This window comes from Megascapheus bottae, chromosome 3 (genome assembly GCF_031878675.1).
Source record: "Megascapheus bottae isolate mThoBot1 chromosome 3, mThoBot2.hap1, whole genome shotgun sequence".
Lineage (NCBI taxonomy): Eukaryota > Metazoa > Chordata > Mammalia > Rodentia > Geomyidae > Megascapheus > Megascapheus bottae.
The window spans coordinates 90,993,233-91,015,357 of NC_143511.1; the positions used below are offsets into that span (position 1 = coordinate 90,993,233).

The window sequence follows — 22,125 nt, forward strand, 5'->3', positions numbered from 1 at the left end:
AGAAAGAAAAAAGAAAGAAACTGCTGGTTCATGGTTTCTGGCTGCTGAGACTGGGGAGGAGGGCCGATACTACAGGATTCCTCAGGCCACATAAAAATAGGATTTGAGGAGGAACTAACTTTGCAGATTCTTCATATATTTGGGGGAAAGCTTGTGGTGCCCACAGAGAGAGCCTGTGGCATCAGGGCTGTCCTTCTGACGATGACCAAGGTGCTGGAACTGGAGACTGATTTCTGATAGTCCAGTCCCGTCTGTCTCTTCTCCTTGGCACACGGTCACTGGGGTCTCAGGAGCCTTGCCCCCTCATCTGACCCGTGGGAAGGCAGGGGAGGGCATGTCTGAGGTTGTGTCTGCAATGTGCCTTGGGAGCCTGCTGGGCCCTGAGCCCTCAGCAAATCTCTTCTTACGCAGGGTCCCCCTTTGCCCGAGCCAGCCTCAAGAGTGGGAAGACTGAGAGCTCGTCATACTTCCGGAGGAAAGAGAAGATGTTCCGGTTCTTCATCCGGCGTATGGTGAAGGCGCAGAGCTTCTACTGGGTGGTGCTGTGTGTGGTGGCTTTGAACACACTGTGTGTGGCCATGGTTCACTATAACCAGCCACAGAGGCTCACCACGGCACTGTGTACGTACCCAGCCTTCCCTGCTCATGCGTCCTGATAATCTATTGCCCCAGCATTCTGGCTTTGACCCTCGTCAGCCTCTGCTGGAGGCCTCCCCTGGGCCCGGGGCCTGAGGGTTCCCCACCTTGGCAGGCTGGAGTACCTGGTGTGATGCCCTCACCAGGATGGTGGGACACGAGTTAAGAGGTCCTGGAGGAGGACATGGTACACCAGGCCAGTCAGAGCGCATCTTCACTGTTGAGGCTTTCCATCTGCAGACTCCTGACTCAGTGCTGTGTTCTACTACCACACTGAGGTGGCAGCTTCTGCCCTGGGTCTCCAAGGAGGCACTGTCCAGGCACTGTTGCCTTTCTTAACAATTGATTGAATTACTACCCATGGCTAGAGCATCTTGCTGTACTGTGTCTGGACAATCACTCACCAGGCCATGACTCCCCTTTGTCTCAGCCCCAGCTCTAGTTCCAAGAAGGCAAATGGATACTTGTCCATCATTAAGACTGATTCTCTGAGGCTGATGCCATGAGGAGCCTGGGCTTGCTGTGCAGCCTTCCTCACAGAGAGTTAAAGCAGCTAACCGTGTTCCTGCACTACAGTCAGTGCTTGGCCTTCCGTCCCTCAGGGCTCAGCAGTGCTTGGTGGGTCTGGGAGCAGTTCCCGCCCTGGGCCCCGGAGGGCCTTCTTTGTTCCAGGCGTGTCCTGTGTTCCGGGAGCTGCCCCAGGACCCCCAGGAGTATCCTTTCTGACGCTGGAGAGGAACGCCCGACTCTTACTCCTAGTTCTGGCCTGCTATCACAAGTCTTGCGCCTTGAAGGTGGCCTCACCAGCTTCCAAGGCAGCCATATTCCTATCCTGTGTATCCGTGAGACTGCTCAACCCTTGCAGGGCTTCTGTGAGCTGTAGACTGACGGACTTTTAGGCTATCTGACCCACGGGGTGTGGTTCTAGACTATAGCTTCCCACACTTCTGTGTTAAAAATCTCTCTCCTACCTCATGGAGGGCAGTGGAAATAAAGGAAATGGAGGTGATGTCAGCAGATGCCCCTCAGACATGAAGGTGAAAGTACATGTGGAGCAAGTGTCATACAACAGTCTGTGCTGGCCCCAGGTCATATGTCCTGGGCAAAAATGTGGCACTGTACACTCTTCATGGATCCTTGGGTTCTTGGAGCTCGGGCAGAGAGGAAGAGTGCTTCCTCCTCTCTAGACTGTTCAGGCCTCTTCTTCCTATGTTGGAGCCAGTGTGGTGCAGCAAGTCTCTGATGGTTCCCTGTCTGCTGTCTGGGCAGGCTAGGTGTGTTTGAGGGAGGTGTGGTGGCTTGCTTGCATGTTGGAAGTGGGGAGCCCAAGGCTGGAAGTGCCTCAACCTTGGGCCAGGCCACAGGCATGCCCGATTGGGAATCTGCCCCTTGCTGCTTTCTAGTCGCTGCAGTTTCTTGAAACTCCTGGTCCTATGGCATAATGAAAGAGAATAGATAGAGGGAGAGGGCACTGTTGGCTGGGTCTGAATGTTTCTGTTCAGTATAAAGCCTGGGCTGGTGCAGTGGGATAGTGCAGGCTTGCCAGAAGCATGGATTGGTTTCTCCTGCCAGGACTCTGTGGCCCTGCAGACGACTGGTTCTGCACTTTGGCTCTCCAGCCACTTGGTCATCCTGATGTACTGCCTGTACAAGCCATGCTTGGATAGGAAGGGGAGCTGCAAAACCCTGGGAGGCCTCATATACCGACAGACAGATGTGTTTGCCCTGTCCCCACAACACACTCACCTCTCACCACTGAAAACATGTTTTGATTGCCTGCTCTGCTTCCCCTTAGCTTCTGACCCCTGTGTGCCATAGCTCACAGCAGCACCAGTGCCAGCTCTTTGGATGAGTGACGCAGGAATAAATACTTGAACCCTTTTCTTGGTCAAATAGAGAGGATATACGTTTGGGGCTTAGGCCATTTTGATAGAAGGTTGGAGGATTTCCTCAGTTCTGGGGAATGCTTGAGTGCTCACTGTGAGCCCTGGTAACCTCTGCCTCTCGGCCTGCAGGAGCCAGGCAGAGAGTAAACTCCAGACCAGCAGGGTATTGGCTTCCCAGTGTGGAGAACAGGCCTGGTTTGGAATGAGTGGCGTCAGGAGGTCAAGGGTGGCATGCCAAAGAACCTGCCTCTGCCTTGGTGTGTGTCTTCCTTCCAGCCAGCAGGGCTGTGGTGGGGTTCCCAGCATGAGCACCTTTGCTAGCCCATCATTTTTGACAGCATGAGGGCGATATCATTGAAGCGTTCACATGTCAGTGCCTTGGGGAGCTTGTACTGGATGGGCCCAGGAGCTCCTCAGGTGTTCATTTAGTGGGACAAACTCAGGGACAGAGTTCAAGTCAAACACGATGCTTTGGGCATTCCTGAGGAAGAATATCAGGAAGTCTTTGTGGGAATATGGAGAGGCTCTGATGAGGTCCCTCCAGTCCCCAGAGCCTGGAACGGATGGGGGAAGGCTCACAGAGTGTTGGCGGGAGCTGTGTTGTCCTCCACTCCAGACTCCTTTGGGCTTCTCCAGGGGACTTGTAGGTTTTATCACCAGGCCAGGCTGAAGCTGCATCCCTTGGTATTGGCTGCTCATCCAACATTGAACTAACACCTCTCATGACTCTTCTTTCTATTATCCCTGTTTTAGGCTACAATTGCAGAGTGAGGGTACAGACCAGTCTGGAAAGGCTTGGTCCTGGAAGGCCCAGAGTGTGCTCCCTCCAGGCAGGCTGGAGGCAAGAGAGGAGGAGGCTTAAGCTAACCTCATCTTTTCCAACTTCTCCTAGATTTTGCAGAGTTTGTTTTCCTGGGTCTCTTCCTCACAGAGATGTCTCTAAAGATGTATGGCTTAGGGCCTAGAAGTTACTTCCGGTCTTCCTTCAATTGCTTTGACTTCGGGGTGAGTAAGGCAACTTACTTGGGGTCCCTGTGGTGGGTTTTGGGAAGGTCTAAACTAGGTCCTTGCTTGAGCATGCACGTGGTTCCTCCTGCATGCATACTCAGTGTAGGCTGAGCTCTGTCAGCCTATCTACAGACAGGTGGTCCTGGCTGGCCCTGAGCCCTTACTGCATGGTGCTAGCTGCAGTCACTCCCCAGTGCAGAATGTTGTCCCTCTTTTTCTGACCCTGTCGATGGGTTCAAGCACTATGGTCTGAGCCCTATCGTCCTGTGGATCTGACCCAGAAACAGGTACCAGTCCCTCCTGGGGAAGAAGACTAGGCTGGAAAAGAAGCCCAGGCTGCAGTCTTGCATGAGAGAAAGGGATATGCCACCGCTCATTACAAGAATGGAGACCTGGCAGGGGTCAGGGGCCACAGGAGAGTCACCTTACCTGACCTAACAGTGCATGCTGGACACATCTTTAGGGCTGAGCTCAGAGTTAGAGGATGTGGTTCTGTTGGCACTTGCCTGGAGGCGGAGAGGCAGATGAGTGTCCAGTGCTCTGTGAAAGTCCTTGAGTCCTTCTGAGTGTGGGATTAGCTGGGGCAGGGTCTGCAGAGTATGGAGTTGTCCAGGATGGGGTCCTGAAGAGTGTGAGGTCCTGCAGAGTATGGGTTGGTCTTGAAGGAAGGAAAACTTCATCTTGAAAATTCAGCATGACCCTCACTCTGGAGATGAGTGTCAGGTCAGAGGTGACTAGGCTAAGGCTGCCCACATGGTTTGACAGCTTCTCCCAGGTGTGAAGGAAGAGCTGCGGGTGTTGGTGTGCCCCTCTGGAGGTTGGCAGGACACTTCATAGATTGTGAACCTATTTGTGGAGAAGGTAGAAATTGTACAGCGAATTATCGTACCTTTGAGTTGTCTCATGGATGTTGTACCAACCACACATAGATACGGCTGGTTACTAGTGTGGTATTTACCTGTGGGGACATCTCTAGTGATATACCACAGGGCTTTGTCCTGGCATGTTCACTGTTCTCTCAGTGACTTGATGAGAACACCAATGCCAAAGCAGGGTCAGATTTTCTGTCAATGGGAAATTGATGGAAATGACTGAAGCCCTGGATAATATATGTAAATATAAGTTACATATATGTAACTTAAAGCCGGGTGCTGGTGGCTCACACTTATAATCCTAGCTACTCAGGAGACTGAGATCTGAGGATCACAGTTCAAAGCCAGCCTGGGCAGGAAAGTCCAAGAGACTCTTATCTCCAATTAATTACCAGAAAACCAGAAGTGGCACAATGGCCCAACATGGTAGAGTGGTAGCCTTGAACTAAAGGACCGGGGGACAGTGCTAAGGCCGGGAGTTCAAGCCCCATGACTGATCAACACACACACACACACACACACACACACACACACACACGTATATAATCTCTCTTAAGGGCTTAGAGTGTGGTTTAGTGGTAGAGTAATCACCTAGCATGCATGAAACCCTGGTTTGATTCCTCAGTACCACATACAAAGAAAATCCGGAAGTGATACTGTGGCGTAAGTGGTAAGGTACTAGCCTTGAGAAAGGTCAAAGACAGAGCCCAGGCCCGCCTGGAGTTCGAGCCCCAGGAGTGGGGCTTGTGTAATAGATATATATCTATCTTAAGAAACTAATGCTCAGCGTTTGAGTTTCATACCAAATGTGAAAGGGTGGATTTGAGAAAAGGAGAATTCCATACATGAAGAGAGCATGTGAGACTCAGGAGAGCCCCATTAACGGAAGTGGCCGGGGCAAGAATTCAGCTTGGACCTCTTGCTCACCCTGTCTAGGGGAAGATGCTGAAAAGGGTGTTCTCCACCTGCATTGGTCTCATTTGAGCCTCTTGCACCAAGCACTGATTAGGATGGCCTTTCCCACTGTCTGTCTGAGAGGCAGCTGGCAGGAAGGGCGTGTCACTTCTGTCAAGCCTAAGTCAACTTTGGTCATCGGACCCTGAATCCTATCAGACAAAGGAACAGGCCAGTCACACTCTGTCTTCCTTTCGTGACATGTGTAGGGTCCTGGTTCCTAGAAAGCAAAAAAGTAAAAAGGACTCGACTTGCAGTTTATAAATCTGAAAGTCTTAGAACTGTGGCAGGACTGGAGGGGGATTTGCATGGAGACGTGTTTTGTTAGTCTGGAAGAGAACACCTGATACGTGGGGTGATTGGCATGATAAAGCACAGATGAAGTTCACTGGGCAAGTGGCTTCAAGCCCTGCCAGGACACCAGCAGGTCCAATCTTGCCCCACATCCTCTCTCCTCTTGGGATATCCTTATTTGGGACCAGGTTGGAGGGCGGACAGGGCTCAGGATCAGGGGCCGCTGCAGCCTTCCTGGAGTTCACAGTGCTAACAGGAGCAGGGTGTTCCCTGCTCCTTGACTGGCTCGTGAGTCGGAGGGGGGCAGCCTAGGCACTTGGTGAGCAGTGCAGCCACACGGGCCAGGATGTGCTGATACATCATGGACATTTGTGGATGCAGCTGTACAGATGTGTCTTCCTGTTACAGGTCATCGTAGGGAGCATCTTTGAAGTGGTCTGGGCTGCCATCAAGCCAGGGACTTCCTTTGGAATCAGTGTGCTGCGAGCACTCCGCTTGCTGAGGATCTTCAAGGTCACAAAGTAGGTCACTCAGGTGCCCCAGGTGGGGCAGTGTGCCGGGAAGCCCTTCGGTAGCTGTTTGCCTAGTCGGATGTACTGGCCTGAGGAAACCTGTTTGGGCCATCTTCACCTCAGCATGGTTCCCAAAAGCCTTGGTGCTGCAGCAGGCTTGGTTTTTCTGCTTTTCTTGATAGTTCACATCATTTCCTCAAAGCCATTCGTTCCATGTCTCAGCCTTTAGAAGTGATTGCTTTATGGTTAACAGAGAAATCAAGTTCTCAGATGGCAGTTTTCCCCTTGTCCTGACCCTATTGTGCAGATGGGGAAGCCTCATCTCCTGACCTTATCTGAACTGGCCCGGTGCTTACATGGCTCCTGTTGCCAGGCTTGATTTCTCCACCTTCCAGCCTGACCCTAGAGTTACTGATGGAAATAGTGACAGGCCTGCTTCCAGGGATTCTCTGATCTTGACTCTGGAAGCCAGTTGCTCTATTCGCCCATGCGGAGACTGAGGCCTCCCATGAGGGAGGTGGTACGTGGGAGAGCTCAGGTCCTCTTCCTGACTCTCAGAAACTGTCTTGGCAGCAGCAGAGGCTGATGTGTACTAGACTAAGCTGGTCTAGTCTGGAGGCTCTGGTACCATGAGGGCAATAGGAGCCTGAGGATTTATACCGCTCTTGTGGAGGCCCTGGGTACATACATTGCTTCCTCAGGTAGACTGTCGTTCTTGTCTTTTACACCCATTTTAATTCCAGTCCCGAGGATTGAATAGATAGGATTAAGGATGGGAAGGTATGGCTGGGGAAGAGGTCTGAGCAGATTTCAGTCTAGTGGGATCTACAGAATACACACCAAGTACTTCTTGAGCAAGGTCGTCAAGAAGCTTCCTTCATTGTTCCATGGTGTCCAGTGAGAGGAGCTCTAGGAAATGACCCCAGGGCTGCTTTTGCCTCAGCCTCAGGCCTTTGACACCTCCCAGGTGGCTCGAGAACTTTCTCATAAGGTTTGTCTCTACCTCTTCGAGGTCCAGGAGAGGGCTGTCGCCTCTTGAGAGTGCTCTAGCCCTTGCACAGTTGTTTTTTCTTTGCTGGTCCAAGGGCTTGAACTCAGGTCTTGGATGCTGTCCTTGAGCCTCTTTGTACTCAAGGCCAGTGCTCTACCACTTGAGTCACAGCATCACCTCTGGTTTTTGTTTTTGTTTTTCCTGGTTTATAGGATGTAAGAGTCTTACAGACTTTTCTGCCTGGGCTGGCTTTGAACTGTGATCCTCAGATCTCAGCCTCCTGAGTAGCTAGTATTACAGATGTGAGTCACTAGTGTCCAGCTTGCACATTTTATAAGAAGGTTCATTGAGGGCACTGGCTAGGATGCTGAGGGAGCGTACCTGCTCAGATGCTGGTGCAACAATTACTCCCAGGTGCCTGATGGTTGTGGTTGTACTTTCCATAGCACTGGGGGTGGGAGGTAAGGAAGAAGAGGAGATGAAGTTATGTCTGGGCTTGGACTCAGCCACCAGATAGGTGATGGAATCATTTGACAGGGGAGAGAGACTCGAGGGGCAGGGGTGGGAGAACGAGGGTGAATCTGACATGGAACAAGTTGTGCTTCCTGTCCTTGTGGGCCGGCCTTAGCTACAAAGTCCAGATAGTGGTCTGGAACCTAGGAAGTATGGCCTCGTACAGGCTTGGGCTCAAGCAAGTAAAAAGTCCCAGAAGTAAGTATAAATGTAGGAGCCCAGGGGAGTGTGAAGGCAGAGGGGGGGCAGCCCCCAGTGGGCAGAGTTCTGTCTGCCATTCTGCCTGGCCCCCACAGGTACTGGAACTCCCTGAGGAACCTGGTGGTATCCCTGCTCAACTCCATGAAGTCCATTGTCAGCCTGCTCTTCCTGCTCTTCCTCTTCATTGTGGTCTTCGCTCTGCTGGGGATGCAGCTATTTGGGGGCCAGTGAGTGGTTCAGGGGAAGGGGAGTGGAAGGGGCCTGGCGAGGCAGAGCGTGGTGCTGGTGATGCTGTGCCATGCCTCCTCTACCTGCCTTCCTGGAGGTCCTTGAGAAGGGGCCGAGATGCAGACCATGTTAGCTGGAATGGGTGTATTGGTGTTTGGGGGCGAGGCCGGGAGTGATTCCGTATTTGCTTCTGATGGAGCTGCCTCTCCCCGAGACTTAACTGTTTTTCTTAGGTTCAACTTTCAAGATGAGACTCCAACAACCAACTTTGACACCTTTCCAGCTGCTATCCTCACTGTCTTCCAGGTAAGGCTTTCTGTTCTCTGCTCAACTTTGGAAAAGACTTCCCTGTCAGCTCCTTAGTTCCGTAGCACTTGTAGAAGCCCAACATTCAGACAGAATAGCACAGAACAAAACACAATCCTAGACAGGTCTTGGGCTGGCTAAGTGTCAAGGGAAGGCAACACTCTCATGTCTGCTGCATAGGGCAAGTTCAGAACAAGTTCCTTGGAGACATAGGTGACTGTCATCCACTAGGCTCTAGGCCACCGATCTATCTCTTAGTCTCTAGTACCTGAAATCACTTCTGTTTTAGCTCTCTTTTAAATTTCCCTCAGTAGTATCTCAGGCCCTTGTGTGTCCCTTTTCTCTTTTAAGATCCATGGCCACAGCTCGCTGGAAGGCTGCCCTTTCGTGGACAGTTTCTTTTTGGGGACCCTTGGCTGGGCACTTTTCACTTTTGTGGGGCTGCCAGGACTAGCCTGATTGATGAGATAACACCCTCTTGGATACCTTTTCTGAGACTGAGGGTCAAGGGTGAGAAGGGGCATTTGTATTCTCTTCTCTCAGAGGGAGGGACTCATTCAGCAAGAAGGCCAAACTGGACTGAATGAGTGGCTGGGAGAAGAGTTTAGTCCCATGTGCTGTGCTGCATCTTTACATGACCGTCCCCTCTCACCTTCCTGTCACTTTCCCCTATCTCCCGGCCTGGTGGGGCCTCTGTGGTTATCAGCCCCAGCTCTGTAAGCATGCTCTGCGCTTCCTGTCCATGCTGGTGCTGAGCTTATCGTGGCCTCCTCGTGGCCTCAACCTTTGCAGCAGCTGCCTCTTTTTCACACCTAGGCGCCTTACGTGTTGGCACTGGTCAGCCACCACATTTCCCCTTTCTCTCATTGGTGCAAAGGAAGCTTGGTTGCTCATTAGGTTGGTGGCCTTCAGAATGTGAGCCATCAGTGGGTGACAAATGGACATGGGTCCATCCTAGGACCTGCCTGAGGAGGCCTTCCTGATGGGGCCTACAGGGCAGGGTGCCTAGCACCAGGGAAGGGAAATGGAGAGGAACATGTTTCATGACATGAGCATGATGAGAGAGCAGGCATGACCACCGGTGGGCTAGGGACTGGGGGCCAGGTTGAAAGGCCCAAGAAGTGGACAAATGTTGCCCAGAGGGAGCCATGATAGTGGCTCTAGAGCAGGGAGTTGATGGACTGGTCATTAGATTGTGTTTTCTGTATATGTTGCCAGGAAGGACTTGAGCACTATGAGGAGAAGGTCACAGTGAGGAGAAAGAGTGGCACTGCTGGCCAGAGGATGCTCTGACTGGACGTTCTCTGCCCTCTACTCTGATGAAAGCAACAGGGTACTAATGGAAGTAGCTAATACAGAGTCTCTGAGGACTGGAAATGGAACAGAATCAGTAGTGGGTGACAGAAGAGGCTTGGGCCCCAGGGTATGGTCCAGTTTGTGTTTAAGTTCCATGGAATCAGAGGCCTGCACACATAGGTCAGCTGCACTGAGCTCCTGGGGAGGACCCAAGCCCTTAAATTGAGGGGAGGCAATGTGGTGGAGGAGACTGGAAAGGCAGCTAGCTGGTTCAGGACCAGAGCAGATGTTGGCCAGGACTTGGAGTAGACTGACTGCTGAAAGTACTGCTAATGCTCTTGCAGAGAAAACTGATGATTGAGAGCTGGTGCCCATGGCTCACTCCTTCCCTCCGAGCTACTCAGGAGGCTGAGATCTGAGGATCACAGTTCAAAGTCAGCCCCGGCACAAAAAGCCCGTGAGACTCTTCAGTTAACTACCAGAAAACCAAAGGGGGCCTGTGGCTCAAGTGGTAGGACGCTAGCGTTGAGCCAGATAGCTCAGGGGCAGAGTCCAAGCCCAGGCTTGAAGCCCCACTACTGACAAAAAGAAAAAAGGAATGTACTCTTTCCCTGACTTATATAACGGTGACCTCTCTGTATATAACCTTTATAATAACAATAAAAATAAGGGGGCCGGGAGTTTGGCCTAGTGGTTAAAGTGCTTGCCTAGCATGCATGGAAAACCCGGGTTCGATTCCTCGGTACCACATACATAGAAAAAAGCCGGAAGTGGTGCTGAGGCTCAAGTGGTAGAGCTCTAGCCTTGAGAAAGTCCAAGGACAGTGCTCAGGCCCTGAGCTCAAGCCCAGGACTGGCAAAAAAAAAAAAAAAGTTATTCCAATTTTATGTAGCCTACTTCAGAATATAGAGGGAGAGATCCCTACTGTTTTTTTTTTTTCTTTTTTGCCAGTCCTGGTGCTTGAACTCAGGGGCCTGAGCACTGTCCTTGGGCTTTCTTAAAGATAGTACTCTACCACTTGTGCCACAGCTCCACTTCTAGCCTTTTCAATGTATGTGGTAGTGAAGAATCAAACCTGGGTATTTCTGCATGGTAGGCAAGCACTCTACCACTAGGTCAAACTCCCAGCCCCCTGCTTGTTTTATAAACTGAACAGTGACCAAAAGAAAGTTGATATAGTGATATTGATATCAACCCAAACAAAAGAAAGAAAAGATAATCACAATTGCAAAGATAACAAACTATTAGAAAGGGTATGGAAGAGTTCATGAACCAATTGATGTAGAAATCACATTCAGAAAGTAGTGAATAGAATATTCACTATTATTTGGAGGTGTATAGAACATTTATTATTTGTTATATCATGCAAGAAATTCTTCCAAATAGTGAATAATTTTTCTCCTATAAAAACATTCTTGGTCTGTTTAATTAAATTGACATTAAAAAAATTATCGCCGGGTGCAGTGGCTCACACCTGTGATCCTAGCTACTTAGGAAGCTGAGATCTGAAGATCAGGGTTCAAAGCCAGCCCGGGCACAAAAGGACTTGAGACTCTTACCTCCAGTTAATCACTAGAAAACGGGAAGTAGAGCTTGGCTCAAGGGTAGGGTGGTAGTCTTGTGCTGAAGAGCTCAAGGACCAGAGCAGATGTTGAACAGTGCCCAGACCAGTTCAAGCTCCATGAACCACACACACACACACACACACAAATATCATTCCCATTGTAAGTTGAAGAATTAGGGTTAATAGGATGTCACAATGGACATTATAGAATATCTAGACCTGAAAGGTAGTACCAAAACTTATGGGATACTTAAAGGTAAGTTTATAATCTTTTTGTTGTTGTTGTTGGTCATGGGGCTTGAACTCAGGGCTCTGTCCTTGAGCTCCTTTGCTCAAGGCTAGTGCTCTGCCACTTTGAGGCAAGCACTACTTCCAGTTTTTGAGTGGTTAATTGGAGCCAGTATCTCCCCAGGCTGGCTTTGAACCCCAGTCCTCAGATCTCAGCCTCCCAAGTAGTTATGATTATAAGCATGGGCCATTGGTGTTCTGCAGTTTATAATCTTGAATATAATTTTAAGAATAAAAGCTGGGGTGGGAGTGTGGCCTAGTGGTAGAGCGTTGGCCTAGCATGCACGAAGACCCAGGTTCCATTCCTCAGTACCACAGTCACAGAAAAAGCTGGAAGTGGTACTATGGCTTGAGTGGTAGCGTCCTAGCCTTGAGAAAGCCCAAGGACAGTGCTCAGGCCTTGAATTCAGTCCCCAGGACTGGCAAAAAAAAAAAAAAAGAATAAAAGCTAAAAGTGACAAGTTGTATATTCTAACCCTTAGGACATCATAGAAAAAGTTTTTTTCTTTAAATCAGATACCCATATTTTATGGCAATGTTATGCCAGTAAGTTTGAAAACTTAGATGATACTTGCATTTTCATAGGAAAACAATTTAAAAAAATTAGCTTAAGAAGAAGGGAAATGAATGCTTTATAGCCATTAGAGAAGTTGAATGGTCAAAATTTTCTTCCTATCTTTCTTCCTCCTTCTGATGCCTATAGATAGGATTTTTCTAGCTTTGAATTTGACTTTTTTATAATTTGAGCTGCTTTCTTCTTCTTCTTCTTCTTCTTCTTCTTCTTCTTCTTCTTCTTCTTCTCCTTCTCCTTCTCCTTCTCCTTCTCCTCCTCCTCCTCCTCCTCCTCTTCCTCCTCCTTCTTCTTTCTTTTTTCTTCTTTCTTGTTCTTTATAATTTGTACTTGTTTATAATACCAATAAATTAAGCTTAAAGGAACAGGAGAATAAAGGAAGATGTTTTCAATAGATAGTGCAGACAGTGAGTTGACATCTTCAAGAATGTATAAGGAGGTCTCACAGGTCAGAAGGAAAAAGATGCACCAACAGAAATGTGCACCAAGGGCAGAAAGAATGGTAGGGAGAGAAACACATTCTTGTCAGCCTGGGAACTGTTAGGTGTGACAATGCCAAGAATGGTTTGTAGAGGTTATCTTATGTAAACTTAGAAGCTATGACACTGTGTGAAAACAAGCCGTGGAATGATGTACGTCCTGATGCCTTCCTGTGCACGTCTAGCACACAAGCCAAATTCCATTTGTACATGTTCTGTGGAGCTGGGCACAGTACTTCGCACCTGTAATTCTAGTGATTCAAGAGACTGACATCTGAAGATCACACTTCAAAGCAAGTCTGAGATTTATCTCCCATTAGCTAGCAAAAAGCCAGAAGTGGAGGTTTGGCTCAAGTGGTAGAGTGCCAGCCTTGAGCAAAAATGTCATGTGAGAACATGAGCCCTGAGTTCAGTCCCTAGTCCAATCCTAAAAAAAACCCACCACCGCCCTCCCCCAAATTAGTAAACTTGAAACCCCACATGGATTGTGGAACCAATAAAAGCTTGGGTCTATTGTTGGGCTTGCTTTATAGGGTTTGGCTGTGGCTGTGGCAGTGGCTGTGAGAATGCTAGCAGGTTCCATTTTGGATAGTGGACAGAGTGTTTTTTTATCTTCTTGTACTTAAACAGTAGAGACAGCTTTGCTGATGGATGAGGATTGAATTTGGCTGTGAGGGTGCACTTACTTGGCAGATGGCAAGAAGCTGAATAGTAGAAGGTCCTACGTCTAGTCTGTGGTCTTGAGCTATGGGTTCCCTTTTCTGACTCTTGGCCTCCTCTATGTGGAAACTGTTAAGATCAGCTGTGGGCCTTGGAGAGGCTCTGTCCCAGCCTGGTTCAGTTCCCTGTACCCACCATCTTTCTGGCCAGTTCTTCTGTTTGGAACTCCTTTTTTTGACTTCGCTGAAAACCAAATGTGTTTTCCTTTATAACCTGATCCAGGTCATAGCCATGAGATGTGTAGGTGTGCTTGTGTATGGATGTATGCTAATGTGGATGTGTCCTGATCTACACCCCATTAATGTGTGCATGTGCTTTGTACATATCAGCATGATACAGCCATGTGCTGTGGTGCTCTCTCCTCCCACAGATCCTGACTGGAGAAGACTGGAATGCGGTGATGTATCATGGGATCGAGTCTCAAGGTGGAGTCAGCAAAGGCATGTTCTCCTCCTTTTACTTCATTGTTCTGACACTGTTTGGAAACTGTATCCTTCTTAGATCTGGATGCGTGTGTTTGTGCATGCCATGCTTTTGCACAGCCTCCTCTAGGAAGATTAAGGTATGTCAGTCGCACCTAGTCCAAGGTGCCCTGAAGTGTTCTGGGCATCATGTCTGGAGGCTCTGTTTGTGGGGTATCTAGAGGTAAAGCTGGACAGGTATGGCCAGCATTGGTTCTAGGACAGTCCTGAGCAGCCCTGGGGATTTTGCAGGAATAGGGGGACTTAAATTACCCAGGGCAGTAGGTTTTCCATGCGCGCGCGTGCGCGCGCACAGGTGTGTTTGTGTGTGTGTGTGGTGTGTTTGTGTGTGTGTGTGTGTGTGTGGTATGCGTGTGTGGTGTGTGTGTGGTGTGTGTGTGTGGTGTGTGTGTGTGGTGTGTGTGTATGTGTGTGTGTGTGGTGTGTGTGTGGTGTGTGTGTATGTGTGTATGTGTGTGTGTATGTGTGGTGTGTGTGTATGGTGTGTGTGTGTGTGTATGTGTGTGTGTATGTGTGGTGTGTGTGTATGGTGTGTGTGTGTATGTATGTGTGTGTGTGTGGTGTGTGTGTATGTATTGTGTGTGTGGTGTGTGTGTGGTGTGTGTGTATGTGTGTGTGTGGTGTGTGTGTATGTATGTATGTGTGTGTGGTGTGTGTGTATGTATTGTGTGTGTGGTGTGTGTGTGTGGTGTGTGTGTGTATGTGTGTGTGTGTGGTATGTGTGTGTGTGTGGTGTGTGTGTGTGTGGTGTGTGTGTGTGGTATGTGTGTGTGGTGTGTGTGTGTGGTGTGTGTGTATGTGTGTGGTGTGTGTGTGTGTGTGGTGTGTGTGTATGTGGTATGTGTGTGTGTGTGTGGTGTGTGTGTGGTGTGTGTGTGTGGTGTGTGTGTGTGGTGTGTGTGTGTGTGTGTATGTGTATGTGTGTGTGTGGTATGTGTGTGTGTGTACCAGTTCTGGGTCCTGAACTCAGGGCCTGGACACAGTCCTTGAGAAGTTTTGCTCAAGGCTAGCATTCTACCACTTGAGTCACTTCCAGCTTTTTCTTTCCTTTTTTTTTCCCCCTCAGTCATGGAGATGGGACTCTGGGCCTGGGTGCTTTCCCTGAGCTCTTCAGCTCAAGACTACCACCCTACCTCTTAAGCCACAGCCCCACTTCCAGTTTCTAGTGGTTAATTGGAGATAAGAGTCTCACCGTCCCTAGTGCCCTGGTTGGCTTTGAACTGCGATCCTCAGATCTCAGCCTCCTGAGTAGCTAGGATTTCAGGCATGAGCCATCTGTCCCGGCCCAGCATTTTCTTTCTTTTTTTTTTTCTGGTTTATTGCAGATAAGAGTCTCATAGACTTTTTTGCATGGGCTGACTTTGAACCATAATCTTCAGATCTCAGCCTCCTGATTAGCCAGGCTTATAGGTACCAGTCATTGGCATCTGGAAGGTTTTCATTTTTTTTAGATCGAACTAAGTAAGTTTCAGCGCTGAGTACTGAAAAAAATCCTCCCTGCTGAAAATAAAGCTCTGGAAGAGATGCAGAGCAGGGGTTCTGTGGAGGGTGGCAGTGAGCTTTGCTTCACGACCTTGTGTCACAAGCAGGTATGTCTATTGAGGTGTTTTTTTTTTTTTTTTTTTTGCCTTTCCTGGGCCTTGAACTCTGGTCTTGAGCACTGTCCATGGGCTTTCTCAATACTAGCGCTCTACCACTTGAGTCACAGTGCCACTTCTGGCATTTTCTGTGTATGTGGTACTGAGGAATCGAACTCAGGGCTTTGTGCACTCTAAGCAGGCACTCTACTACTATGCCACACTTCCGGCCCCTGTGTACTGGGTTTTGAAGGGTGGCTCTGTGAGGCCTGAGTAGGCCTAGCAGCATCTAGGCAGGACCCTAGGGGAGTTTTCATGGAAGGATGATTGGGGCCATGTAGAACTTAAAAGGGAGAATTGTGGGGCTTGACCCTTATGAGGGTCAACAATAGTATGACTTTTTGTGACTGTGATTTCTTTTTTCTTTTTTCCCCTCCTCCTTCTCCTCTTCCTCTTCCTTCTTTTTTTGGTGGGGGCCTGGGCACTATCCCTGAGCTGTTTTTGCAAGGTTAGCATTCTACCACTTTAAGCAACAGCTTCACTTCCGGTTTTCTGGGGGTTAATTAGGAAGAAGAATCTTACTGAAGCTGGGTGCTATGGCTCATGACTGTAATCCTAGCTACTCAGGTGGCTGAGATCTGAGGATTGTGGTTCAAAGCCAGCCCAGTAACTAAAGTCTGCGAGACTCTTATCTCCAATTAACTATCAGAAAAACTGCAAGTGGGGTTTGGCTCAAGGGCAGGGCAGTAGCCTTGAGCTGAAGAGCTCAGGGAAAGCACCCAGGCCCAGAGTTCAAGCCCTACGATCACCACCACCACCAACAACAAATAAATAATAGAGTCTTACTGACTTTCCAGGCTTTGAACTGTGATCCTCTGATCTCAGCCTCCTGAATAGCTTGGATTACAGGTGTAAACCACCAGCGCCCAACTGGCTTCTTCCTTTCTTAAAGAAGTACTGAGAACACTAGAGTCAGAAAGCTGGACCCTGAGACTATTGTGCATACCCTCCTAACATCTCAGGACATGTTGCTGGAGGCGGGGGTTGGGGGGGGTTGAGGAAGGGTTGTTCAGCAATTTGTGTTGGAAGCAAAAAGAAGGGAGCAGGAAAGCCTTAGAGTTGTGGCCTGGGTGATGGCTGGGTTTGTGCGTTAGTTGCCAGCTTTGTTAGGTTCTGTTCACAGGCTCTAAAAGGTGGTGGATCTGCATCTGGAGCCTGTGAAAGCAGATGTTTGTTTCAAGGCTTCTAGTGCCGGCCCATATCATGGGCCCTCTTTAGGAGGCAAAGGCACATTGACCCAAATTGGCATAGAATTTTAGCCCCAAAGAACTAGAGCAGGAAGTGTCCACATATTCATTAGGGGAGGCTGGCTGCATGACATGGCGTTGATTAACTGACAGAGGGATTGATGAGGCCAGAGGCCACCATGTCCCATAGCACATGAGGTCTATTCAGGGCTATAGTGGTGCCTAGGAAGGGAAGAAGACTGAAGGCAAATTTAGGGAGATGGGACCTCTCTCCAGCAGCTTTGAATGACTATATGGGGTGGTGTCAATTGAGGACCCCTTTCCTTAGCTGGCATCTACCAGATACCCTGCTAAACGTCTTTCTGGCCATCGCTGTGGACAATCTTGCTAATGCTCAGGAGTTAACCAAGGTAGGTAAGAATACCACTTAGACCCGAGTGCCAGGAAGGCTGGGGGAGGGCAGTCCAGGTCATGCTAAATGAAATTGTAGGGTCATGGAGACTGCCAGCTCCTGGGTTACTCTCCAAATGAATGTTGTCCAGGGGACTCTCCTCCACGTCCTCAGCATACAAAGGTTAATCTGGGCCCAGGGTGTGTGTGTGTGTGTGTGTGTGTGTGTGTGTGTGTGTGTGTGTGTGGAGGCTTATAGCTCCAAAAGCTCTCAAGTTGTGGTCAGTTTGAAGATATACACCTTGGTCAGGCCTCCAGGGAAGCTTTGGCTAGACAGCAGGGTAGGTAAAGCAGTATTAGAGAGAGCTCCCCCAGTAGCAGGAACAAGGGGGCCCACTGTACACTGGTCACTATAGGTGTGTGATGCATACAGGGGTCCCCACAGAGACAAGAGGATGTCTGAGGTGGGCCCTGGAATTATGCTACTCTGAAGAACTGAAAGAGCAGTGAAGGAGGCATTTGTGCTACTCTCAGATTCAAGGCTTGACGAGAGCCTGCAGGAGCAGCCTATGCCCCTGCCTCCACAGACCCATGCCGCAGCAGGACAAAGACTTCTAGCAGAATTGGTAGAGAACATTTAATATTCATCTCTCATTCCTGAGCCCAGTGGGAGGCTCAATTATACACATCTCCCTCTGTGGTTTCCCTCCAGAGGACACAGCTCCCTACCTGGTCACTCTCTGGGACACGGTGCTGCCAGGCCACCCCCTGCCTTAGCCTCAGGCTTTGTGTGGAGAGTGCTGCCACCTGGCAGGGAATGTGCCATGCTACAGTGCTCCTGTGCTCTCTCCACATGTAGGCATACAACAGCCTGTACACCTGAGTGTCCTCCGGCTACTGTATCTGTGTCTCTGTGTTGCATGTGTCTTTGTTTCCTTCTGTGTCTGTGTACTTCATGAAGCTATTAAGCCAGATCCCCAGAGTACAAGTTACTAGTTTTTCTTAGTGATGTGGGACTGCTTGAGGGTCTGTCTTGATGTCTGTTCCTCTTCTTGGGTGGGTGTCTATACATGCACACATGAGTTTGTTTATATGTACAGGCCATTCTGTTGTCAGAGAGCCACGTAGAGCATCACAGCTGCCTCTGGGGTGGATGGGGGATACTATCTGCTGGGGTCCCACTGAAGAGCTTGAAGGCTCCCATTGGGAGAGATGCTCCTGGTGGCATCTCTGTGGGTCCTACTGGACCGGACAGCCACAAGGCATAGTGGTCTCCCCTGGCCCGCTTCTGTTCACCTGTGATAAGTACTCCCGGAGAGCTGAGGGGTGGGAGGAGAGACAGATTTGCTTTTAATGGGTAAGTATGAAGTACACTGTATAAAGAGGCAGAAATGTTCAGGTAGCCAGTTTTCACTGGGAATACAATCAGTGTACAGACGTAGGCTTTGGACCACCATCTTGTGAGCACAATGAGGAGGGTACAAGTTGGAGTGTACCGAAACATGGCACTTGGGGACTGTCCTGTTTGTGTCAAGTCACTGAAGGGTACCAGAGAGCTTTTGTGGTGGGTCCCCCAGGGGGTGGCTGCCCTGCTCCATAGTGCAGGGTAGGAGGGGCACAGAGACTTTAGGAAGAAGAGCTAGGAGTGACCACAGCACTCTGTGGAGACAGATGCTTCTGTTGTTCCACCAGGATGAAGAAGAGATGGAAGAAGCTGCCAATCAGAAGCTTGCTCTGCAGAAGGCCAAAGAAGTGGCTGAAGTCAGCCCTATGTCTGCTGCCAACATCTCCATTGCCGCGTAAGGCCCTGGGGCAGAGCGTCAGTGTGGGTGGCCTGGGCCACACCAGGGTCCTCCAGAGGCCCCCCAGGGCACCTTTGTCTTGTCTAGGGCTTTTGATGAAATAGCCTTCCCCTGGAACTGTGTCAAGAGGAGCTGAAGTGAAGGGCTCATGGACACAAGTGCTATGGCTTTCTCCCCCTGTGTGTGGGCAGGGGATACTGAGTGCAGCTCTTATAGTAGATGAGGTTGGCTGGATCATTGTACTGACCCCCTGGATGGTCACACTACAGCCCCAGTGCTCCTCAGTGCTCCTGCAAAACTCAGGAGTGCGTGGTGAGAAATCAGCATACTGATTTTATGTACGGCTTCAAAATCATGTCCTGTGAGCCAAACATATTCGGGATGGCCCCTTAGCCAGATGCTTGTGCTTAGCATCTAGGTTTCTGATGAGGAAGGAAGAGTAGGGTTAGAGCAGCCCTGCCATGCAGCTGGCCTCAGGCATATGTCGAAGCTGGTGTGCATGGTAGAGGACTTTGAGAGACAGTCTAGCACATGGCTTGGTCATTGTGCACCGTGAGAGCAGAGGTGTACCTTGCTGGCTGCTGGCTTTGCAGCTGCTTGCCGATTCTACCACCTGTTTTACTCAAGCTCTGCTGAAGGCTCTGGACTCTGCAACTGATGGCTCTTCCTTCCTAACTGAGACACGGTGTGTGCCAGGCATAGCCAGTAGCTCATGATGCTTTCACTGCTAAGCGTGTGCCATGGCACATGGATAAGTGTGTGAGCAGTGCATGAGTTGATGGGTCATGTACATGTACACATAGGTGGCGGGGGGGGGCAGCGTATGTACCCATAGTGGCCTTGTTTCTGCCTGGAGCTATCCATAGAGATGGCATTTTCAGAGGATCTAAACCAAGCAGGAAGTGTTGACCTGGGAAGAATCAGCTGGAAGTGGTTACCAGGCAGGGTGCCAAGCAGGCGAGGGATGTGGCAGCTTCAGTTGCTGCTGGAGGCGCTATGGTTTGGCAGTTCTATCGTTAGTCAGTGATCAGTGTACTGAGGTTGCTGTGATCTGGTAGATGTCCCTCTCCAGCTCTTTATATGAGCTCTGAAAGCCCATGGTAGTCTCTTACAGAGAAGGTTGTGGGTGAGCATTCAGTCTGTTCTACCTTCGTGGACCTGTGCTTTTCCTTAGCATTTCTCCTGGCCTTTGTTGCCTCCAGGGCTGCCACACTTGAGGGTGTGCAGCAAGTGACCACTCCCATTGAGCTGGGGCCACAGACCACTGAAAAGGGAGCTCTAGGCACTGCAACCCTCCTGCCATGGTCCTGCACCGCTGTGGTCCTGCTTGGAGACGCTGCTACAGTTTGAAGGTCCTCAGGCTCAGTGACACAAGGCACTGGCTGCTGACCTGAGCACCAGGGTATTTTTTAGGTGGGGAAAGTGCTCATTTTATCCTATCGATGTTCTGCTGTGTACAGGTCCTGAGTGAGATAGATGTCCACTCTAGCGCCAGTGTCATGGCCCTCACTCAGGAAGGACAGTGGCCTAGGACAGCTGTTCTCCCTCACATGACTAGTGCCAAGATACCTTCTCTTTGGTCAGCGAGGGCCATGCATCCTCTGCTGTGGGGTGCAGCTGTGGGTCTGTGCTCTATGTCATCTGCTTGGTGGACTGGTGTGGTTTGCCCATAGAGCCACCCTGCCAGGAGAAAAGGCTTGTCCCTGTGAGCATGGTGCAGTGTGAGATCACGGGTCCTTCTGTTTGTGTGGTTGTGCTGAGACCTCTGAGGGCCGACAGCTGTGTAGATAGATGTTTATTTCTGTGGTCTGTGTTAGGGGCGGAGGAGAACCCTGCCCTCCACCCACCAGCCCTGGCCCCCATAGCTGTGCCACCTTGGTGTCTTGGGAGCTCTCCCTGGACATGATGTGTGAGGCCCCTGGTGCTTGGGGCAGAGTAACAGTGCTCACATACCTCAGTGGATAGCTCTGGGTGCCCTCCACCTCAGCAGTTCCTTCAGGGTCTACAGGGAAACACTAAGCTCAGTGCCATCTTCCTACTTCTGTCTGTTGTGGCATTCTTATCCTCACCTTGGCTTTTGAATGCCAGCGTAAACTGATACACAATCTCATACTCACAATCTCACACTCAGCCAGTCTCATTCTCAGTTGCAATCCTTTCCTTTTCCCTCCCTCCCTCCTTCCCTTCTCTCTCTCCTTCCCTTCTCTCTCTCCCTTCCTTCCTACCTTCCATTTCTTTCTCTCTGTCTCTCTCTTTTTCTTTTTGCCAGTCCCAGGGCATGAACTTGGGGGCCTGAACCTCTTTGTACTTAAGGCTAGCACACTTTATTAGTTGTGCCACAGTGCCACTTTTGGCATTTTCTGAATAGCTTATTGATGATAAGAGTCTCATGGACTTTCCTGCCTGGGCTGGCTTCACACTGTGGTCCTCAGATCTCGGATCTCAGCCTCCTGATCTAGGTTGAGAGGTGTAAGCCACCAGCACCCAGCTGGTGTCACAATCTTACACACACGTACACTCTTAGGCTCACTCAGAATCTCATACAATCACGCTTACCCTTAACCGTATATTCACAATTTCATACTCATAGTCTAACATTTCTTCCAACTCAGAGTTGCAGTTTTACACTTCGTATCTCACACACATCCTTACATTTGCATGCATTCATAATCTTGCACACAGTATTCCATGCATCCTTACATACATTCACAGTCACACATTCCTATATGAACTCACTGCTCAGTCTCACAGTCACACTTACATACTTCTAGTGATTTTGCACACTCACATAATCTTACACTCATAGTCTAAGTCACATATAATTTCTCAGAGACTTTTTAAAATATACTCACAGCCATACATAACACATCACACATTAACACACGCTCATCTCACATGACTCACACATATATTTGTTTAAAATGGGGCTTGTGGGAATCTGAGCTGCTCTGAATTCTTTACAGTTGTGCAGAGACACCCCCCCAACATACACTTTGTAAAGGAGGCAGTGGAAACTACTTGGCCCTCCTCATGAAGCCAATATGAAAAGAGAATGGCTATAAAGAGAATTTTGGAGTTTTTGTTGTTGTTGTTGTTGTTGTTGTTGTTGTTGTTGTTGTTGGACTGGAAAAGGTTTCTGCCCAGTCACTTGGAAATGACTGAGGTTCATCTGGAGGGAAGGCAGGTTAGTGATGGAACCAGATTTGCTGCTGAATGGTGTTCCAGAAGCAGTGGGACTTGAGCCTGGAAACTGAAGGCAAGTGGGGTAGATGATAGGACATTAGGCAGTACCGCAGATAAGGGCACTG

At 49.5% G+C, this 22,125-nt stretch overlaps 1 protein-coding gene across 4 annotated transcripts in view; it reads left to right on the plus strand.

Annotated features, from left to right (window-relative positions):
- Positions 1-22,125, plus strand: part of Cacna1b (calcium voltage-gated channel subunit alpha1 B) — a 180,228-nt gene that overhangs the window by 57,926 nt on the left and 100,177 nt on the right. For all 4 annotated transcript variants that reach the window (XM_090331041.1, XM_090331038.1, XM_090331039.1 and 1 more), the window contains 8 exons: positions 412-621; positions 3,415-3,527; positions 6,059-6,171; positions 7,963-8,094; positions 8,329-8,401; positions 13,690-13,807; positions 16,968-17,035; positions 18,708-18,814. In XM_090331041.1, coding sequence (XP_090187167.1) covers positions 412-621; positions 3,415-3,527; positions 6,059-6,171; positions 7,963-8,094; positions 8,329-8,401; positions 13,690-13,807; positions 16,968-17,035; positions 18,708-18,814 — 934 coding nt within the window. The remainder of the gene's footprint in view (positions 1-411; positions 622-3,414; positions 3,528-6,058; positions 6,172-7,962; positions 8,095-8,328; positions 8,402-13,689; positions 13,808-16,967; positions 17,036-18,707; positions 18,815-22,125) is intronic.